This window comes from Molossus molossus, unplaced genomic scaffold, assembly GCF_014108415.1.
Source record: "Molossus molossus isolate mMolMol1 unplaced genomic scaffold, mMolMol1.p scaffold_m16_p_5, whole genome shotgun sequence".
In the NCBI taxonomy this organism is placed as follows: Eukaryota; Metazoa; Chordata; class Mammalia; order Chiroptera; family Molossidae; genus Molossus; species Molossus molossus.
The window spans coordinates 82,619,496-82,641,481 of NW_023425388.1; the positions used below are offsets into that span (position 1 = coordinate 82,619,496).

The window sequence follows — 21,986 nt, forward strand, 5'->3', positions numbered from 1 at the left end:
TTTGCAGAGATAATATAGAAAAAAAATTTCAAAGTATACAAATAATTATGGAATTCTTAAATAAGTGAGGCTTTACTCAATAAGAATAGAAAGCCATTGTGGGAGCTAAGGTAAGTTATACTATTACAATCTCTTAATTTTTCTCTAAGACTCAACTCTTCAGTCTGCTAGAACATCACTATAACGATGACTGTAGAGGTCTTATAAATGGGCAAGATACCCAAATGAGATGTGGAAGATGCTAATGACAAATGTCACATTATTGGTGCTAATTATTTTCAAGTAAGTTTCATCTGCACAGCTTTCAACGTTTATCCACACAATACTTGAATATGCTCTCTTTTTTCTTTAAGCGTAAGATCACTAATGAAAAGTATATAGACCCTACATAATATGAGAAGAGGTGGTGCTGCATTTTTAATAACAGAGCAGATATATTTACAACTGCATTTATAATTGGAGAGCAGCGAGGAACAGAGACAAGCTATAGGTTTTCTGGGGTGTTTATACACATCACAGAAGAAGGTAAAATGAACAGCTTCTTGTTTGCTCCTTGAACAAATGAAAGCATAATAAACAAAAACTTAAGAGACGTGCTTACCTCTTGAAAAGGTGACTCAGATCTGTTTAAAGCTATTTAATAAACTAGTAATGTTGTTTGGTTTGAAAAGCATATTAAAATGAAGTGGATGCCCTTGATTCCTCTATTTACAGTAGTGAATCTATTTAGATTTTGAACAATACAATTTCTTCCATTCAAATCTCAAAAGCTGGGTTTTATTATTTATAATTGTTAAACATTCTGTATTTAATGTGTTTTCCAGGAAAACTTCACTCATATTTTTCCATTTACCCTTACAATCATTCATTACAGAATGTGAGTTTGGAAAAACAATTATTGTTTCACAAAATATCAGGCATTATAGAAACTACTTTAAAAACACTCTCCCTGCCCTTAAGTTCCTTCTGGGGGAAACAGCCATGTAATCAGAAAATCATTGGAGAATTTAATGAGAATTAAACTAGAAGTCAGTAAGGGTGTTCTAGGGGACCCCTAATGTATAGTGGGGTGGTAGGGAGCAGGGCTTAGCCAGTGAGGGGGGTAAAAATCAGCCTGATTCTTCAACAATAACAACTATAGCCAGGCAAAGAGGATAAAGGAGGCCCCTGGGAGAGTAGAACAGAGAGAGCTCTGTGGAAATATTGTACCCATCTTAATAATTATTGATAGATTCAAGTACATAGTAACTAGAAGTCATATGTCCTCTGTTTTGGTATATTTACTTTCTACATCATATCCTTTATACAAAGTGATTGTGTGATAACACAAAAATTGGAAGACTGAAATTATCTGATGACTGTAGTTTATAGAGTTCATGAAATCTGAACTGGAAATGAATACTTGTGGTCCTTTCAGCATTTTGATATCAGACTTATTCATGTTTAAGGATTGTATATGAATTATCTCATTTAATTTCATAAAAATGCTAAGAAGTGTGCTCTATTGCCCTGGCTGGTTTGGCTCAGTGGTTAAAGCATTGGCCTGTGGACCAGGGAGTCCTGGGATTCCGGCCAAGGGCACATATCTCCATTGTGGTTTGTCCCTGGCCCCAGCTGGGGTTGTGCCGGTGGCAAGCAGTCGATGTGTCTCTCTCACATCGATGTTTCTCTCTCTCTCTCTCTCTCTCTCTCTCTCTCTCTCTCTCTCTCTCTCTGTATCTCCCGCTCACACTCTCTCTGAAGATGTATGTAAAAATATCCTCAGGTGAGAATTAAAAAAAAAGAAGTTTGCACTATTATCTTCATTTTGTAAATTATACAATTGAAGCTGAGAAGGGTTAAGAAACTTCCCCAGGATTGCACAACTATAAAGCAGCAGGACAAGTCGTTCAATTCAGGCAGTTCAACTCAAGTATCTGTGCACTTTTAAGGTACATTATATTATCAGATTCATCTAACATTACAATAACAAGCTTTATAAAATGAGTAGACAAGAGCTGATTTAAAAAAAAAAATGGTATGTCATTTGTGGTTTTTCTGTGTTTTATGTTGTCAGATAATTCTGCATGTGTGTGTTCATATTTGAAGAGTTGCTAGATCAATAAATCCTGAAACAAAAGAAGACTACATATAGAAAGGACACACTGTATACCTGTGAAAATGGACCCCACATGCGCAAAATTAAGACCAAACTCAGTGAAATTGCTAGATTTTAAACTAAGAAAAGTAGTTCTATAAATATACAGAAAAAAATCAAATTACTAATAAGATAAAGAAAATTGAATTTCTATTAGTGTTCTCAACAAAATTTTTTAAAGAAACAAAATATGAGTGAAACATTAATAAATGGAAAAAATTATAGAAAAAGTATACGGTATCTAATTGCCCTTAAGTACACTAACTTGATTTGATGTAGTCCCATTTGTTTATTTTTTATTTATTTATTTTTGACCAAGGAGATATATCAGAAGAAAATTATTGCTAAGAGAAATGTCAGAGATTTTACTGCTTATGTTTTCTTCTAGGAGTTTTATGGCTTTGAATCTTACATTTAAGTATTTATTTCATTTTAAGTTTATTCTTTTATATAGTATGAAAAGGTGGTGCAGTTTCTTTCTTTCTTTTTTTTTTTTTTTTGTATGTTCCTGCCTCTTTTTTCATATATTAATTGATCATATAGGCGTGGGTTTATTTCTGGACTTTCTATTCTATTCCATTGATCTGTATGCCTATTTTTATGCCAGTACTATGCTGCTTTGATTACTATGGCCTTGTAGTATAGTTTCATATCAGATAGCATGATGCCTTCAACTTTGATACTAAATACTTCCTTGGATCCACACTGCATTTTTGAGTAACAACCAAAAATCTGGAGAAGTGAGATAAAAATCAGAACTTGTCGTCAGACCATTGGCATTAATATTTCTCTCTCCATTTTTTTTTTTGTTCACCTTAATAAAAATACCAGAACAGCAAGCAGTTATTGTTCTGGCTTTGCTTATCATCTCTATCTCCTAATGAGTTCAGGCTAGGAGCAGGTTACTTGACTGAGCCTTAGTATCCCTGTGAGCAAAATGAGGAGTAAAACACCTTATTTACATGGTTATTGTAAGAATATTTAAGTAATAGAAAATATTGAAAAGACTTTGCATATGGCCTAGTACATGAGTTTACAAAATATTATTTTCCTTCTCCCTTTCTTTAATTTGTAACCATTTTTAGAACATTTTGTCAGAGAAATATGTATAGAGGTATATATCGTGGAATTAAACATACAGTTTCGGATTCTTTCCAATTTAAATTTTATCTCTACATGAGTGCATGATTATTTTTAAAGTATAATTTCTCAATTAGGATATACTTAATATGTAGACATAATTTGGAAGCATGCAGACAGTAGATTTTATTGACATCTGATGGATACATTAAATACAAAAATTAAAACTACAAAAAGGCATTTCCAAGTTCAGTGGCATTTTTTTTGTTTGTGTTTTCTCTCTTTATTTAGTTTAGCTGGAAACCTCTTTCAATGTCTGTTCAAGGAAAACACTTTGAAAGGAATATTTTAATGAGATCATTTGTGTTCCCAGTGCCTTGCTGAATGACAGGTTATGGAAAGCAGAGATAAATATTGTTTGAATTGGGAGCATAAAAAAGGAAACATTTTATAAGCTTATCAGTGTCTCACATTCAGTATGAACTAGTGTTTCCAAAGTGTGGCCCAAATATAAAACTTCAAAAGAAGGTAAATTGCTATTCCCACTTTTTTTTTTCCCAACAAGAAATTTTGGAGATGTCATCTCATAGTGTTACTTTTCAAGTATCTTTTCTTTTAGGTTTCTTGAAAAGTTTTGAGGTAAGCACATGAATATTTTCCTCTGTTTTATAACACTAACAGTGCTCAATTATTTCGAAGAGTTTTTGCATTTTTATCAAGGCTTTCTGAGTCTACTTAAGTGTGTACATCTAGTTCAAAGCTGATGTGACATAATCTCCGTAACTAAAAAATTGTTTAATGTACAAATTTATTTTGCCTTTTAATTTCCTGGTATCTGGAAAAATATTGATAAATGACTACCTCCTATTGTCCTAAATACCAACTATAAAATGCTGTCTGTCCAAGCCTGCATTTAGTATTGATTCTTCAAATGGAAAAATAATCTGTTAAAAAAACAACAACAACGCAGGGGAAGCAAGAAGGCTTTTAGACTCCTCAGTAGATTCAAGTAGAGAAGGCAGTCCAGAAGTGGTTTCCAACTGCCTGGAAATTACTGTGTAGTGAAAGGGCTGGGAATCCACAATCGGTGAGTGAACCCACTTGTTACTGTGGCAGCTGTGAAAATGTTGATACAGCATGCTAGTTTTGTGTGGTTAACTTTGAACAGTTCATAATCTATTAGTGTAGAAACCGACAGTACAATAGTTCAAGGCATTTCATGAACACTGGCCTCAGATCATCAGCGACCCCTTTCCTTTTCTTGTATCCTGAGATCTGTCCTACAAAAGCTTTCATCTTGAAAAAACATCTTCACTCCATGCAGAGTATAGACAAAAGGGGATGGTCTTGGACTACTGCTGTGGTGTGGCAAAGGCGTCTCTTTTCTTAAAAAGGGCGGGTGGAAGGTTAGACTAATTGAATCATTTAGTGGCTGCGTGTCTTTAAGTGCTTTCCTGGTTGAGGGGCCAGAATCTATATTAACACCTCTGCCCTTGGCAATGCAGTCTTTCAAGTCAAAGAGCTTTGGCCACTAGTCTTAAAGGACTCAATAGAGCTCACTAAATAAATAACAAGCAAGTGTGAATTGTGACAGTCTAATGGATTATGCTGGATCAGATCCAAAAGGGAAAAAAAAAGGAGTTGGTACCCATCATGGTCAGTTACAAAATGTCTCTCCCATGCCTCCGCCAAGCCTGAGTCATTCACCTCTATGCCATTTGAACTAGAATGCCATTGTGTTTGTTCACATGAGTCAGCTGATCTGTGAATGTTAATTTGTCAAAGGCATTTGGAAAAGAAAAGGTGATAGTGTATTGTGCTACTCAAAATCTCTCCCTTATACCTCTGTAACACCCCACACGCCTGTCATATGCCTGTGGAACTACAGGTTTAAGGACCAGGTAAGATCAAGAGCACTCAAAAACTGTCATGCAGAATTTGTAGATACCCTTTTGAGACTTTCTGGTGTGGGGAAGAATGTAGGTTACAATACTGAGTTCCTCAAAAAATGTATTTTCTGAATTTAGTATATTATTTGTCTTGATTTTCTACAGTGTTTGTGTCTAATTGAGTTATTTTATAGTGCCTTCTCTTCTTTCTCTTCTTTAGCATGCTTGATTGCAAGATTTACCTTGCTTTGTGTACTGAATCACCAATTAATTTGAATGTGCCAGCAATGAATTTTTTCAAATTTGATCGAATTATTTTTAAATTCACCTAGGAGAACCTTAAAAAATGAAGCAATAGCTATCATTTATTGTGTTCATACTGTGTGCAAAGTCAAGTATTGAATTAAGTACCCTATAAATATTAAAGAAGAAGAAGAAGCAATGAATCAGATAGTAAGACAAATTTTTAAGCTGCAATAGTTCTAACAGCTTGTCAGAGTCAGTCACACACATGTATGGAGAAGGTTATAATTTAGGTGACGTTGGGAAGCCCCAGGAACACAGATTTTCTCCCCGTAAGAAATTTGAAATTTTACTAATTGAGATCCATTTTTTGGATTCTGTCATTACCCCTTAGGAATATTTTGAGCAGAACGACATTCCCAAATGTTAATTCCCTAAAGCATTCCAAATTCCTTTCTCTTTGCTAAATACCTTCTTTTTCTATTCATGATTTTCTTTTTGTCTTCAACTTTTTTTTTTTTTTTTTGTCTTTTATAAGTTAATAGCCTGAAAAGACTATATGAAGTCCCCAGACATTCTCCTTATATGAAAAGAAACCCCACCCTACTATGGCATATTCAAATTATTATCTCGGAATGAAAAAAAAAAAAAAAAAAAAGATCTCGCAGGAGAATTTCACATGGCTACAAAATTGTTAACTTTTCTAAACAGATGAAACTGATTTAGAAGCATAATCCTATTAATTCACTGGAGGTGAATGTCAGAGCACAGGGGTGGGGAGTGAGGGAATTGATCTTAAAGATCTATAAGGAAACTTAGCCTAGAAAGAGAAGAACAAATGTCAACCAAGTTAAAAATAAGTAGGACAGGCCCTGGTTGGCATAGCTCAATTGGTTAGAGTATCATCCTCCAATACACCAAGGTTGCAGGTTCAATTTCCAGTCAGGGCACAAATGAGACTTAACCAATGAAAGCATAAATAAGTGGACCAACAAATTGATGTTTCTGTCTTTCCCTCACCCTTACCCTCTCTCTCTAATATCAATAAATAGAAATTGAATGGAAATAACTGGGACAGGTCATTACAGTGCCTGTTTAAGACATTGACATATATCAGAAGACCTAAAGGGAAGGAGGAATTGGATGTGTTAATGGAATACTTCTGTGACTGGGTAGGGGATAAGTGAGGGCTGGAAGATTTGAATTTGAAAAGAATTTACAAGTCTCTGATTTGTAACCTTCTGTTTTGTTCTAAGCAACTGGCTTGCCAATATAGAAACAATCATAAAGTAGTCTACTCCAAAATATTCTTAATACAAGAAGAGGATGGGAAGAAATTCAAGAATTTGATGGGAGACTTTATATAAACCATATTCTTCTTTACAGAAAGTTTGGAGTCCTTACCCTACTACCAGGTATCTATGAGAATGTGATCTATTATCTCCTTCTGAAACCTAATCATGTCCCAATTTCCAGGTCCTGCTTCTGCAACAGCACTTTCCTGCTCTCAAGAGGACTCCTATCTGACCCTGAGACTTCTATTCAGGCACCAAACCAGTGGGTTTCAGGAATGCTTACAGGCTTGGAGAATCTGACTTCATCCATTTTTTTTTTTCCACCTAAATTTCCTGACATGGTTTCTATTTTGTTTCCTATTTTGTTTTGCCTTGGGAAGCCCATTCCCAGTGCCTGGGATCCTGTTGGCATACCTTGCCTTCCTAAGTGTACTTCTAGAAGATGACCTCTCCCACCCTGGACATTGACCTGCTTAAGACAGTAATTTTGTACCAAAGGTAAAATTTGGGAGACCAACCAGTCTAGCAAGGGGCCAAGTTGTTTCAGAGAAGGTTCCATAGAAAGCCAACTGAGAGATCAACCTGCAAGAAATTTAATGGGGAATGTTTTCACCACTATTTGTGTGAAATGGAAAGAAGCAGGACTGGGCAGTAGGATATCTATCCAGTCACAGAATGAGTTCAATCAACACCACAGGAGCTCTAGAGCTGGACTCGCCCTTCAAAGTTGCCCTGAGTTGAGGCAAGGGGGCTGAGTTTGGAAGCCTCACTGGACTGCAGACTGTCCCTGAGAAGAGCATGCCCTTGGCAATATAGATATCTTCAGCTAAGGTCAAAGTCTAGAAAGATTAGACAGCAGATGACTATTTGTGAGGAGCGCTCCTAGCATGTAACATAAGTCTCTCAATGCTAAAGGGAAATCTGGCTTACCTGCACAGCATTTGTTGTAGAAGGGTAATCAGAAGATATGTTTTAAGGTGGTTTTAGACATGTTTTTGAGATACAGATTTCTACTCCCTCTCTCTGTTCTGTCTCTGCACCAGCATGAGAGGTTTGGCAGTGTGGGAAGTAGATGTAGCCAACAGAACTCCCATATCCCATGTGCAATGTGGACACTAGAGTTTCAGGAAGGCAAGGAAGAGGACTGAGGGTCCTTGACTGGCAGGGAGTTAGCCCTGCTCCTTAGAATCACTCTAAGAAGAAAGCAAAAGAACAATCTATGTGGAGTTTCTAAAGAGGGACCATAGATGGTAGAGTACACGAGCCTCGTGAAGTACTGTCCTGAGAGAAGCTGGATCTGAGTGCGCTGTGCAGATGAGCACAAGGGACATATTCAGAGTCATTTGTGTGGCCACACAACCTTTACCAAAGGGTGCCCCTTTCTCCCCACCAAGAATCAGTGGCACTGCATAAAATCCTATCATCTATGGGGAAGGAGGAAATCCCAAAATATAACGAAGCTTGAATATCTCACCAGCCCGCAAGACAAAGGCTTAGAATAAAAATAATGATAGGTCATAGACAATGCAAATATACAATATTTCTTGCAAACCTAAGTTTCTGGCCTGAGGTCTATAACTGGTTGAAATCTATGCCAAACTAGCTCAGAAATGGAAAACTGACACAGTGTAACTCCTCTCACAGTATAGAATGTCCCCAGACACTTTCACACCATATTTTAAAATGGTTGCTAACATGAATGGATGGATAGTCTCTGTCTATTATAGAAAATAAAGGATGTGGAGGGACGTTGATATTGTTAGAGAAATAAGAAAATTATCTGGCAAGTCCAAACAACTTGTAAAAGTTATGAAGATATTGATCCAACCAGAAGGAAAACAGAAACCAAACTGAAGGGGCCAACATTTGAGAATGCATATAAAAATGAAAGCAATCTTATAGGCAATATATGCTACCAATATTTCATATTTCTTTTGGAATTTTAATAATGCATTAGATACAAAATAAACAAAATTTTAAATGAATAAGAAAATACCTGGGTACCTCATGTCTGTTTTTTGAGGAATAACAGAGCTTTTGCTATAAATTTCAACATATTCTATATTGAAGATTATGTAATAAATGTATAATGACTTTAGCCCATTTGTTTCAGTTGTTTGGTGTGTCTATGGGATAGCAGACTTTAGCACTAGGATATTTATAATTTTCCAAAGGAATGTTGAATTCCGTCAACTTCAGTTCAACTCAATGTGTCTATTTTTAAAAATTCAAGCATGCATTATGTATTATACAAGAACTTCTCTGGAGAAATCAATGATATCAGCAGGAGAGAAAACAAGGAATCTTAAAGAAAAGCTGAAATTATAAAATAAAGATAGTTTACTAGTGACACTGTATGTAGAAAAATTTTGAATTTAGTCTCTCAAAGCATAACTTAAATTATTTAAACATCTGGGTAGAATTTTGAGATGTAACCCAAGAACTACATCATAAAACCCAAGTGTTTTGCCAGCATTTTCATATGGCAATTTTGTTCACGTTCCATCAGAATTGACCTTTGTGAATTTGAGGCAAAGTTAAAAGAGTTATCAGCTCTTCTTGGCCTGAATGGAAAAGAAATGCTGATAGGTTGCTAGTGGAGGTCATTAAGCAGCCGGATATGGAAATCAATAAAACTATGCATTCATGTAAGAGAAGGTTATTGAACAGAAAATTACAAGATTAACAGTAAGGTTCTATTGAGAGGTTTGTGTTCAAGTTAGACTTCTCAGAAGCCCTGTCTCATGCCATGCTCAGAAATAACTATAGCAATATGCAGGAAAGCGGATGGAATTTGGCACCGTTTCAGACTACAGACTGGTGTTATGTATTAAATTACATGTAATTGGGAAATTATGAATGAGTCCTTGAGATAGAAAATGTCAACCATTTCCTGTTACACAGCAATTGGTTTGATTTATAATGACTTTATAAATAGTGAAATAAAAGGAAATGTATGTACTAAAATATTAGAGCAGAATAGGAAAAGATCAGTGAAATTCTCGATTATAAAGAAGGCCATTTCTTTTCAAATGGAAAATGATTGACATTAAGAGATGAAAGTAATATATAAGTTTGCCTTTTTATTATCATTTTATCAAAATGTGGAAAGCATTGTAACAGCAAGAAGATCAATAGGCAAAGATACAAAATACAGGACAAAGTCTAGCTTTGAAAAGGGGGAAGAGAAAGCCTAATTGTAATTTCCTTCCATTGTCCCAAAGCCAGTCTATTTTTTTTCTGATATATCTTCCGAGAGTTTATTTTGCTTCTGACTGTGTGATAATCAAAATCTTGCCCCAGGCATAGCTAGATACCCAACTTCTGTTTCTCTGGAGACTCAGTAGGGAGGCCAACTGTAAAACCAGCCAAGCACTGGGGCCCAATTTAAATTGTTGACTGAAAACCCAAGGACTGAGGCTTGGTGAGAGTGCTGGATTTTCTGGGCAGTAATTGTGCAAAACAACACAGAGGATACTTAGTTTATAGAGTGATTGAGTCAATGAGCCAACCTTGCACTTTGCATTTACATATCATGCTCTCCTAAGTCTTTTATCATAGAATTACCCCAAGCCATGACTCCAGGCTCTTGCTGTTTAATGAAAACAGTTGCAAATGAGGCCTCATTGCTGTAAATTTTACCAGAACTTGGCATTTGTCTTGGGGAGCATTTTCATGTCAGTTTCTCTCATCAGAATCCCTGTTTCTGAATGACTTGAAATAAGTAATATTGTCTTCTTTCTCTTTCTTTAGGGGTAGATGGTATGCCATAGCCAGCAATATAATCATTCATATCTCCCAATCTTAAGTAAACTTTGGATGTTCAGAAGATTTAGAAATATATTGTCCAGGTCTAGTTAGGCTTTTGTCTGGTGTTCCAAAGCTCTGAAGGGTCCTTCAGGGAGGCATTTCACACATTCTCCTCCTCGGCCAGTTTACTCCAGAGGCAGTTCCTATTATAGGAAACAGATAAACCTCAGAAATACCTAAATAGTAGTCTCTGCTCTCAACCCCCAACACAGAATTACTTGATATATAAAAAGGTATTTTTAAAAATGTATTTTTATTGATTCATTATTATTTTCTTTGAGAGAGAGAGAGGAAGAGAGAAGGAGAAAGAGATAGAAACATCGATGATGTGAGAAAGAACCATCGATTGGACGCCTCCTGCATGCCCCCCACTGAGGATTGAGCCCACAACCCAGGCACGTGCTCTGACCAGGAACCAAACCTGAGACCTCTTGGTGCATGGGTCAATGCTCAACCACTGAGCCACACGGGTGAGGCTATAAAAAGGTATTTAAAGTGCACTTGGAACAGAGAGAAAAGAGGTCCCCTTTACAAACCATGTGTAAAAATAAACAAAAATCATTTTGGGGAACAAATCTGTAATTCCTGTCAAATAAAAAACATTCTGGACTTAGTAAGGAGAGACATTATTTGAAAGGATAATTGTAAGGGGTAGGAGATGACTATTAGAATAGGAATTGGGGGACTGTGGCAACAGGGAGAACTCTATAACCATAAAATCTGCAAAAATTTTGTAATAGCACAGGAACTCTATTTCTTTAATATAACTTTTTTCTTAATTCAAGCTAGCTTTTCTTAGTCTATTAGCACCATGATATTCTGAAAGACCCCAACTTTCTCTTTTTTAAATATGTTTTTATTGATTTTTCTTAGAGAGAGATAGAAACATCAATGTGAGAGAGAAACATTGATCATCTGTCTCCTGCACGTATCCTACTGGGCTTTGAGCCCACAACCTGGGCATGTGCCCTGACCTAGAATCAAACTAGGACCTCTCAGTCCATGGGCCAACGCTCAATCCACTGAGCCACACCAGCTGGGCAGGATCCCCAACTCTCTTTATCATTAAGCCCTTAAGACATCAAGTTCGGGTCAGCATCACACTGTGTTACGAAAAAAGCCTCAGGTCTATTGATCAAGGGAACAGAGTGTCAGTCAAACTAAAGAAAATATCTTGACCTCGGTTGTGTTTCAGCCCCAGGACCATAAGAGCTGAAGGAACCTACATCCACACCCTCATGAAACTAGCCAGAAAGAGCCATGACTGACATCAGGACCTGATACAACAATCAACTACTCCCCACCCTATCCTCAACCAATTGGTAGAACCCTCATCATTAGTCAACATGATTAATAATTTTTCCCATACAAAATCTACCCCTGTGCAAGCTAGCAGGAAGCCAGGGCTCACAACACTTGCTCACCTAGGTCTCCTGGCTTGGTGGCTTTTCCTTAAACAAACCTCTACTTTCTTTGATGTAAACTCCTGTTTGTGTTTTATTGGGCTTTGATGTGTGCAGGCAAATGGACTCTTTAGTCTGGTAACAAACAGTCTTAAGAGTTAGGCAAAAAAGATTTTCTTTTATAGAGAGGAGTCAACAAGATTAGGTAAAGAATAGATGGGAAGTGGAGAAAAGGTATGTGAAAAGAAAAAGGGGTTCTGTGGAAAGTAATTTCACAGGGTGATCTGATCATAAATTCCTAACTGGGCAGGTCATGGTGGGTAGTCACAGCCTTCTACCATTTTAGTAAAAGATTTGCTTTTGCCTTAAACTAGCTCTGTCCATTGTTTCAATGCATCTAGATTAACACACCTGTGCAATAAGCACTCTCAAGAGAGTACTTAATCTTGTTAACCAGCCTATAATCCAATCGTTCTCAGATTCTCTCCTGAATTCTAAGTGCATAAAAGAAACTGAAAAACTTAATCTTGGGAGCATTTGAGGTCCTGTTCCCCCTATATGCTATCAATTTGGCTCAAATTAACTCTTATAAAAATTCTCTACATGTTTAGATGTTTTTTATGCCAAGAGGTAATAAGACCTAATAGCACATCAGAAAAGTTCTACCCAGAGACCGAAGTATTCTTCAGTTTTCCAGGAGGGTCCAGAAGGAGGGTCCAGAAGGAGGGTCCAGTGCTGCATCATCAGGCTGAGGGCACGCGGAAGTTCATGGACTTGGGGGAAAGAGAGAATTATACCAAAAATTGGTTAACAAGCATTTTGTTCTAATTAGTTGGTGGGGATGAGCAGTTCCATTAGTTTGAAACAACAACAGCAACAAAAAAAACCCAAAATTCGGAGGGTGTATGTCATGGCTAAACCAAGGTGGCACCCCAGAGTCTTACCTAAAATTATCTAAGTCATATGGGGAAGAGTGGATTTTTTTGTCGTTTTCAGGTTAAGGGTGAGAGGGAGTCATTTCAATTTCATTGTTTACTAGAGCACAGGGCTAAGGGAAAAGTCCACATTGGTCTTTAGGGACATATTTACTGATATAAGAATTACTCATCTTGGATTCCCAGTCTCTAGCGTTGGCCTCACACAAAAGAGATTTTCAGGGCTTTACAAGGTCAAAGGTAAGTTGTCTTACCTTCTATAAGCAAGGATATGAACCTCTTGTATATTTTCAACTCCATTTCAACCTTGATCTAGGCATGCTAACAGGCAAAATCTGGTTGTCTGAAAGAAATGAAGTGTTCTCAAGCTGTCTTAACTTTAAAATCCTTAAAGTTAGTACAATTCTACGTTAGACATATTTGACCAAGGGTAGAAGGAGCCTGTGATGACTAATCAGGATCACAGACCAGCCCAAAGGTTGGTTCTTCAGGAGACATGTGGATTGATTTTGTATGAGCACAAGCCAGTTTAAATTGGCATAGGAAACCACGTCTGCAGACACTCCGACTTTGCACTCAGACACCTCCATCATCATGGCCACACTGCCTCGTTAGATAATTGAGGTTATTTGTTGTGGTCACTGGTGTCATTTGTGTTACTCTTATCTTTTGGTTTCACACTGATCTGATCTTTCCACAGAAGGCAAGGGACATTAACATGCACGATTGATCATCTAATGGATTCTTTCACTCCTTTCTGTTAAAACAAAGGCCCACTGTATACTGCAAGAGTCTCACATAACTAGAGGTGACTTAGTGACTGGGATTTTGGGAATGAGACTGAGGCTCTAAACAAAGCATCATGATGTCTAGGTTGGAAAGAGATGCATTTGAGTCATTTCTTATTCCATTTCACCTTTACCACATAACTTCTCTTTAATGACCAAAGTTTTATTGGTGACTTATTTACAAATATCTTTCAAAATAATGTTGTTGAATTAATTTAGTCCTTAATATTCTAAGCATTCTTCAGTGTCTTGTAAAAGGTAGTTTCTGCAAAGTCAGAATTTATTCTTCCACATATCTGTCAGCAATGGAATAGCCAAAACACGAACCAAAAACGTTTGGTTATGGTGGATAAGTGCTTTTTTCCCCAGCTCGCTGATAAAAATGGTTGTGTCTCTGGTAAACGACTCTGATCCTGAAGAGATGTGGCCTGACTTCCTCAGCTCCGCAGGAGAGGCCTGCTGTTTGCTGCACCACCTGTTCTCTCCCTTCGAACCTCGGTGACCAAAGGAATCGACAGATGCCATGGGCTTAAGTGCCCCCAGAACTTCCTGAAGTTCTTGGAGGTCCACCCAGGCAAAGTAATTATGAAAAACTTTACTGGTGACTCATGGGTGTTGTAGACAAAGGTGAACAGGCAGCATGGGGCGTGGAAACAGAAACCCAGAATCGCAGCTCGGACTATTCCTTCAGCAGTGGATCCCGAATCCCCACTGGCATTTCCCCTTCTAAGACATACACACACTCCTACACACCCAGGCTTTAGTGAATGCTGCCACGATTTCACTGTAAATACCCTTGTAACCATTTCAACAGAAAATATGTTCACTACCTTCAAATTTTGGGTGTATATATATTTATAATTTATATACATATATAAATTATTATGTACATATAAAAATTATTATATTAAATATATAAATTATTATATTAAATATATAAAATCCAAGTAGTACATTATATGCATATATACAAATAATTTATATACATATATATTTAAAATTTTGTGTTCCCTCTCCTCCTTTTGGGAAGATGATCTATAATTCCAATATCATTTCATTTCTGGATAGATTACTCCTGCAAATGAATACTGGGCTCAGATACACTCCTAAATTCTTGTGAATCCTTCACCTAATTAATGAGAGGTGAGTCTCTTAACCTACTGCCCAGGTCCCATGGCAGATTATTAGCACTATTGCTTTGATGGATCTTTTTAAGTGCTCCTCTTGGGAAAGATATTTGAAAGTCACATTTAAATAAAGATCCCAAAATTACTGAACATTAATTCTCTCCTAGTCTCAAATGCTATTTCTGGCGAAGGTTATGGAGGCAATTTTAATGGGAGAAATACACCATTATTTAGTTACCCTGATTCCCAATACGCAGCAAAGGACTTTTGCTAATCTTTTATTCCCTGACCTTCTCTAATGATATAATGGATTTCGTTCATCTTGGAAACAGAGAATGAACTGAAAGAGAAAAGAACTAGACTTCATGAAGGTTTATTTTATCTCCTCAACCCAAACACAACCCTCAGGGAGGTAGCATCTTGATCAAAGCATTTACATGACTTGCAATTTAATGTTGTATCCAAGAAAGTCCTTTTCTTTCTCTCTCCCCTGTTTTACCCTCAATTGATACATTGGAGTGAAACCAAAGAAGTTTTTTTCTCACATAGAATTATAAAATGGAAAAGAATCACAATCCAATTCACTCAGGGAGAACAACTCAGAGAGTATCAGTAACTTGCCCAAAGACATGAGCGTATTAGCAGCAAAATCATGACTGAGAGAAAGTCTCCTCACACAGTGTTCTTCCTCCTGCATGAGGCCACGTAAGTGTAGCTTATGAATTATCATTTTTTGTGTTTTACATAAATATATATTAAATTTTTTTTCTTTGTTGATTTGAGAGAGAGAGAGAAAGACATAGAAATATTGATGAGAGAACATTGATTGGCTACCTCCTGCATGGCCCCCACTGGGGATTTAGCCCACAACCTGGACATGTGCCCCGACTGGGAATTGAACCAGTGACCTCTTGATGCATGGGTCAACACTCAACTACTGAGCCACAACCACTGGACAATTTTTTTTTTTTTTAATTGATGAGAGAGCAAGAGAAAGAGAAAGATGTCGATCAGTTGTCTCCTGCATGCAACCCGACCAGGAATTGAACCTGTAACCTGGGTATGGGCCCTGGTGGGGAATTGAACCCACTACCTTTTGTTGTATGGGACAATGGTCCAACCAACCAAGCCACACCGGCCAGGGCTGAATCAGTCATTATTTAAAAAATCAAGCATGTATCCTTTCCTGCCCTGCCTTGAGACAAAAATCGAAAATTAAGTATGTTCAAATGACAAACAAAAAATTACAATTATATTTGATTTTTCTAATTTTCATAGTAAAAGCATAGAAAAAAAAACAAGGTAAAATGAGTTTGAAACATTTTTTAATTTTACAAAACTGTAAAGTAAAGAGATATATTCAGAATAACCACCAAAATACTAACTAATGGCAGAGAAAGACATTAAAAATACAAAGTAATGCTAAATACAACTTCACAAAGTGTTTCTACTCAGGAAGGCAAGAACCCAGTGAAGGAAGAAATGAGAACATTGGTGGGTGAGACTGGAAATGAAGATGCTCCGGATGGCAAAATTCATCTATTAAAAAGGCAAAGAGGAATATAACTCACATATTAAACGAACACAAAGTATCTGTCATCAAACATTGATTTTGCATTTAAGCATCATAGGGGACCTTAGTCAAAAAGCAAAGATAAGCCGACAATGCAAAGCCACAGCACTGGAGGGAAATGATCAGAGAATTTTATTTCAGGGAAAAGGAGAGCACAGTTCATATAATAGTTAAATAAAAGGCTGCTTTATCTTTCTGTAGACACATGTAAGTCCTATTATCTTCATAGGGAGTCCATGCATGTCCAGAGGAGCCGCTGCTTCCTCCCTTGAGTGAGCAAATAGGACTGTGTGAGCAGCAGGCTGGCAGAGAGTACAGGTGGCATTAATGAAGTCAGAACACAGACGGGACTTCTAAGACACTTATCCTCAATGGAAAAGGTCTTTGAAATATAAGCCATGGTTCACCTGTTTAGCACCAATTTACATCCGGTCCTCAATGAGGAGAGCATTGAATTTGCCCTCCATGTCTTAATTTCTACCCAGGTAGCTGCCACATGGGCTTTCTCAGGTAAGCCCCGATGTCTGCCAAGTCAAATGTGCAGCATTCTCTCTCAGGTTTAGAATTAGTATTGACCTTATTTATAGCAAGTCTTCCAAAGTGTATATTCTACAACTTTTATAATTACAAACAATACTTAAATTAACTCAAAAATTCTGCTCCCTGCCCCACCCAACACACACGTCTTTAATATACACCTAATAAATAACACAAAAATTCATATGAATATTTTCAGTGACCACCAGTAAATACAACTAGATAAAAATGTACATAACTATAATTAATTGAAGGAAGCAATTTAAAGTTTCCTAGAGGCATCAGTGTTCATTTTGAGAACAAATGCTAATCACATACTAGGAGTTAACTAGAAAGCACTCAGCTGGTAACAGTTGGCATGTTCAAGTTTTATTTAGACTCCATGCCAACTGAAAAGAGGCTATGGGTTAAGAGGACACTTGTGCAAAGATAACATCTGCCACATGTGGTAACAGAGGGTAGGATCTAGTCTAACCGTCTGGCCAGATATTGCTCATACTGCAAAGTAGTTCTTTATAGCTGGGATGCTATGGCAAGCTATCTCTTTATGCCTATCTTGTGATCCCTACTGAATGAGGATGTGGGGATTTCTTGGAGAAGCTGGGAGGATGATTTGGTCACCAAAAATCAGCCCTAAGACAACAACCTTATAAAGGACAGAGAAATAAAATCACTTTTGAATCTCTTATTGGATATGGGACAGGTGAGATATTTCTGAAAGGGAACAAAAGAAAACAAAACAAAACACCTTACTGAAGAGAAGAGTTTCAGGTCCCTGGACTTGGACCTGGATGCTAACCGATTAATAATAGTCAACTTGAAAACAGTTGTTTTGCTCACCGTTGACTCTATACACTTATGCAAACAGTTATGAGGTGTGTTTTGTTGTTGCTGTTGTTTTAAACTCTCTCATTCCTTTTCTTCCTGTGGGCTTTCCTATGAAGTAGAAAAAAAAAAGAAAAGAATTTATGCCTTGAGTATTTTGGGTCCATAATCCTTGAGACACCCCTGGGGATATGTCATGCTTATGAGTGTCGTCAGTCACACAGTGTACCAGAGAGGGTGTAACACTCAGCTGGTGTCACTGAAAATCTACTCTCCAGTTTGGGGTGGGTAGTATTAGGAGTTGTGGGGAAAGGTGAAACAAAGAACAAGGCAATTTGGGTGGAAATCAATAAAGAAACAGTGGCTGTTGAATAGAATGTTCTTTCTTCTTCAGGGGAGCAGCTTCTACCACTGGAGCTGCAGACAGTTCAGAAATGTTAAAATCAAAAATAGTGTCAGGTAAGCAGCAACTACACATGAGGCAGCAGCAGAAAGCAGGCTGGGCGGGGGTGGCAGGAGAACATGGACTAGTGCCTGCTAGGGACAGGGACTGGCTGTGTTCAGAGACCCACGTGTTTGTATTAGTTGAAGACAAGAAATCAAACCCCAAAGCTAGGGAGAGTGAAGAGAGAGCTAAGCACTCCTTCCTCCGTATGCTCAAAACATGTACAAGGCGTAATAAATGAGGATTTTCCTTTGCTTAACTGTCTCTCTCACAAAAATTTTAGCTCCTATAAGAGCTAGGACCATGTCTTATTCCTCTCTCAGCCTGTCCCCAGCACCTCAAGTAGGACTTGGCATAGAGTAGGGCCTCAAAAATGTTTATTGAAAGAGAAAGTATAAAGGCTCTTGGAGGAGGCAGCTGATTAGGAGAAAGAACAGTGCTATTTAGGAAGCTGCCATTGTAGTTCTGTCGCTGGCAGTAACCAGCTGTGAGGCCTTGGAAAGCCATTTGCTATTTCTGAGACTTGGCTTCTTTATTGGCAAAACAAATCTATTTCTTCAGATAACTCTAAAAATCTATGACTTTGAAAATAATCTAGGTGAGGAGTGGGGGAGTTTTCTTACAGCAGCTAAGTATCAGGTTTTACTAGATATGGCACCTTCAAAAATGGTATAAAAACCCAAATCTTTGAGATTTTAACTCATTTTAGTAAGTAGATTAAACACTTAAAATTGACGAACCTCAGAGGGAAGGGGGCGGGAGAGATAATCTAAAGAATTTAAATGTATATGCATAACCAGTGGACACAGACAACAGTACAGTGAAGGCAGGGAGGGTGGGGGTGGGGAGTGGGGGGGTCAGTGGTGGAAAAAGTGGGGAAATCTGTAATATTTTCAATAATAAAGATAAATGTAGAAAAATTAAATCAGCTACTGCCTCAATGATAATGTCAATCTCCCCCAAATGAAAATATATTGTTCTTACCATTCCCATGTAAAAGCTCTGAGTTCTTGTTGTGTATGGTTTCATTTCTGATTGGAAAGTGAATTATTAAGGTTATGTGTTACCTTGATGAGTTCTATTAATCTTCCAGGTGAGGCCTTTGTAAAAGAAAATAAAAGTTGCATGTATTCTGAATGTTCCCCTCCTCCCTTTCTCCAACAGATTTATTTTGGGGTGGGGGGGAAGCAATGGATTTTGAGGAGAAAAACATGGGTCAGAGAGGTATGGAATAGAAAGCAAATACAAATGTAAGCTGTTTTGCTAATTGTTTTATAACCACAGCCCATGAGCACAGAGAATGCCCTGTATAAAACGACACAATAAAGTTTCAAGGTCAAGATGTTCCTGTAGGCAGGGCTGAAGCTTTCAGTCTCTGGTATTTGGAATTTAGGCTGCAATCCTTTTTTAGGATGGACCATCAGGCATGTGGCACAGTCCATGTTTTTCACCAGAGTGGGACAGAAGGACGGCAACTTGGCTCAGTAGAAGCAAATGAAGTGTTTGGTTTTACGTGTGATGTAACTACTGAAGTTCCTCCCCAAGATGCCAGGTGGGGTTGTACATCTTGTTAACCCCTTCTTAATATGGGCTGCAATATCCTGCTCTATGTTATATTTCTCCAGTGCCTGGGAAGCACTTTCCATGGAGTCCTGTTGCATCTCCTCCAACAGACATATTGGCATTTTTGATCACCGCCTTTTGGTGGCACATGGTTACCATGGAGCAGGGCCTGGCTGACCACAAAGGTCTCCTGGCGGGGGACTGGCTTGGCTCAGACCCTGCAGGGGAAACCGTTGCTACCCAAGCCGTGGCACGCATCTCTATTCTGCGTGTCTTTATTCTTCCAAAATGAGGGAGTTTTATAAAGACTGGGAACATTTAAAATAAATTGTGTAAAAGCATATTTATTTGTTTAATTATCTGTGTAAACCATAGTATAATGAAAATATTGTAATTGTGCCACTTTTCAAAGAAACACTAAGGAGAAAATTGTAAACCTCATGGATGGGGAATTATGCATACAAAGACTAATAGCTACAATAATGCTATTCAGAACTGTGCTGGTATTTTGCCCCTTTGGGGGTAAATTTAGAAAAAAATATATGTAAGGTTTCATCAAGTGACTAACCGTTAATGGGCATTGTACTGCAAAAGCCACACATACCACATTGAACATTTAGTAATAATTATTTATTTTAGTTATTCTCCTGGTACTTCTCTCGTATCTGCAATTGCCACGCTCTCAGAAACAGCATCTTTTGTAAGGCACCTGCCCGACAAGTAAAATGTACTGGTGGTTACAGCATAGAATTAGCAATTAGAGATTTTTTTTTTTTCTTTCAACACTTCATTGCTGAGGGCTTATTCTAAAGAGAACAAAAATAAAATAAAATGAGTTGATGAAGTTCTTCTATCCTGAGACCTAGGAGTCTGCACTGGTAGAGTCTTTTTACTAAGTGTTTTACTTGGGGATTTTTAGTCAAGTATGTTAGAGAAAATGGCCTGCTTTATGGCCAGAAAAACAATCTATATGTTGTTTGTGAACTGGGCTGATTATTCTGCCTTTGCCAGTTCTTATACATTCTTTGCTCTTCTCATTCTACCCTTTGCCCCAGGAGACTAACTTGTGCACATTACATCTCCCATACTCCTTAGTTGGCTTCCAGTTGGGTAGGTCAATGGCATCAGCATGTAACAAAGGGCTTGGCCCAACCTCTCTGTCAGTATCTCTACATCTTCAGGACTGCAGCTTCTTCTGGTGCAGGCCTTCCTCCAGGACTCAACTCTCACTATAATTTTGTACCAATCTTTATATATCTTGTCCTTTTAACCCCAGAGGGTTAATTGTATCCTACCTTAGCCAGTGACTGTGTGCCATGTCATTCCTATGTATTTCCTGACCTCTCCATATCTTTGAACTGCTATATTAACAGAAATCTCATCATTTGAACCATCTGAGGTCAATTCTGTCTTTTTCCAAGACACTGGCCATAAATCCTAAAGCACTTAATAGTTATTGATAGATGGTTTTAGCATGTTGTTTCATTATAGGGAAACTATTACTATTACAGTTATCTGTGCACTGTTTCTTTCTGTAACAACATAGTGAAGTGGATATGGTGATACTATACTCAAATTAGTAAATAACTAGATTAGGTGGAGATTAAGAATCCTTGCTCTGTGCTTCAATTTGGACTAACTCTGAGGGTCTTCCTAACTCCAAATCTAGCCATAAATTGACTGATGCCTCATTATTACTTCATATGGGTCAGCTTTTCTCTCTGCCCAATCTTGCAGATCTATCTCCCAAGAGTAGCCCCCAATAAATTTTCTGCATGCAGTTCTCAGTTTCTAAGATTTTTTTCCAGGGAATCCAATCAAAGTCATGCAGTGACCAGGGTCAGCCTGGACCTGAGCTAGTGGAGGAATATAAGCTAAAGCCCCAAATTCAGCAAATACTTAGACCATGACTGTAAGAATCAAATCCTCTTATACTCTCTCATAATAGCTGCCACTCATGCAGCTATTACCGAGAATAGAAAATACACGTTCTCCTTTCCAGTGTTTGAGCTCTTTTTACTAGGCATCCCCCAGAGAATGCCTTCACTTTTGAAGAAATTGTGCTGTGTTTCAGCAGGGACTAGGTGGACAGACATTTGAATTGTACCAACCAGTTATCTCCCAAATCATCTCTCCTGTTTTCTGGTCTTATTCTCTCTTATTTCAAGAACTGACTGTCATTGCCTTTTTTTTTAATGGGATGGTTCCATGAAACCACATGAGAGCATGGGTTTCTACCTGAGGCAGCCAGATTGTTATGACTCTAAGGAGTGAAGCAAGCCAGTCTTTAAAGAGACCTGATAAAAATCAATCACTGCCCTGGCCAGTGGCTCAGA

At 37.8% G+C, this 21,986-nt stretch overlaps 1 protein-coding gene across 1 annotated transcript; it reads right to left on the reverse strand.

Annotated features, from left to right (window-relative positions):
- Nucleotides 1-19,568: 19,568 nt before the first annotated feature.
- Nucleotides 19,569-19,772, reverse strand: LOC118617799 (dynein light chain 1, cytoplasmic-like). The gene has a single exon (XM_036243809.1). It carries the CDS (start codon nucleotides 19,770-19,772, stop codon nucleotides 19,569-19,571), a length of 204 nt encoding a protein of 67 aa, XP_036099702.1.
- Between the last annotated feature and the right edge of the window lie 2,214 nt (nucleotides 19,773-21,986).

Coding starts and splice junctions, on each gene's coding strand:
- LOC118617799 (XM_036243809.1), bottom strand. CDS start 19,772: ATGCCAATATGTCTGTTGGAGGAGATGCAACAGGACTCCATGGAAAGT.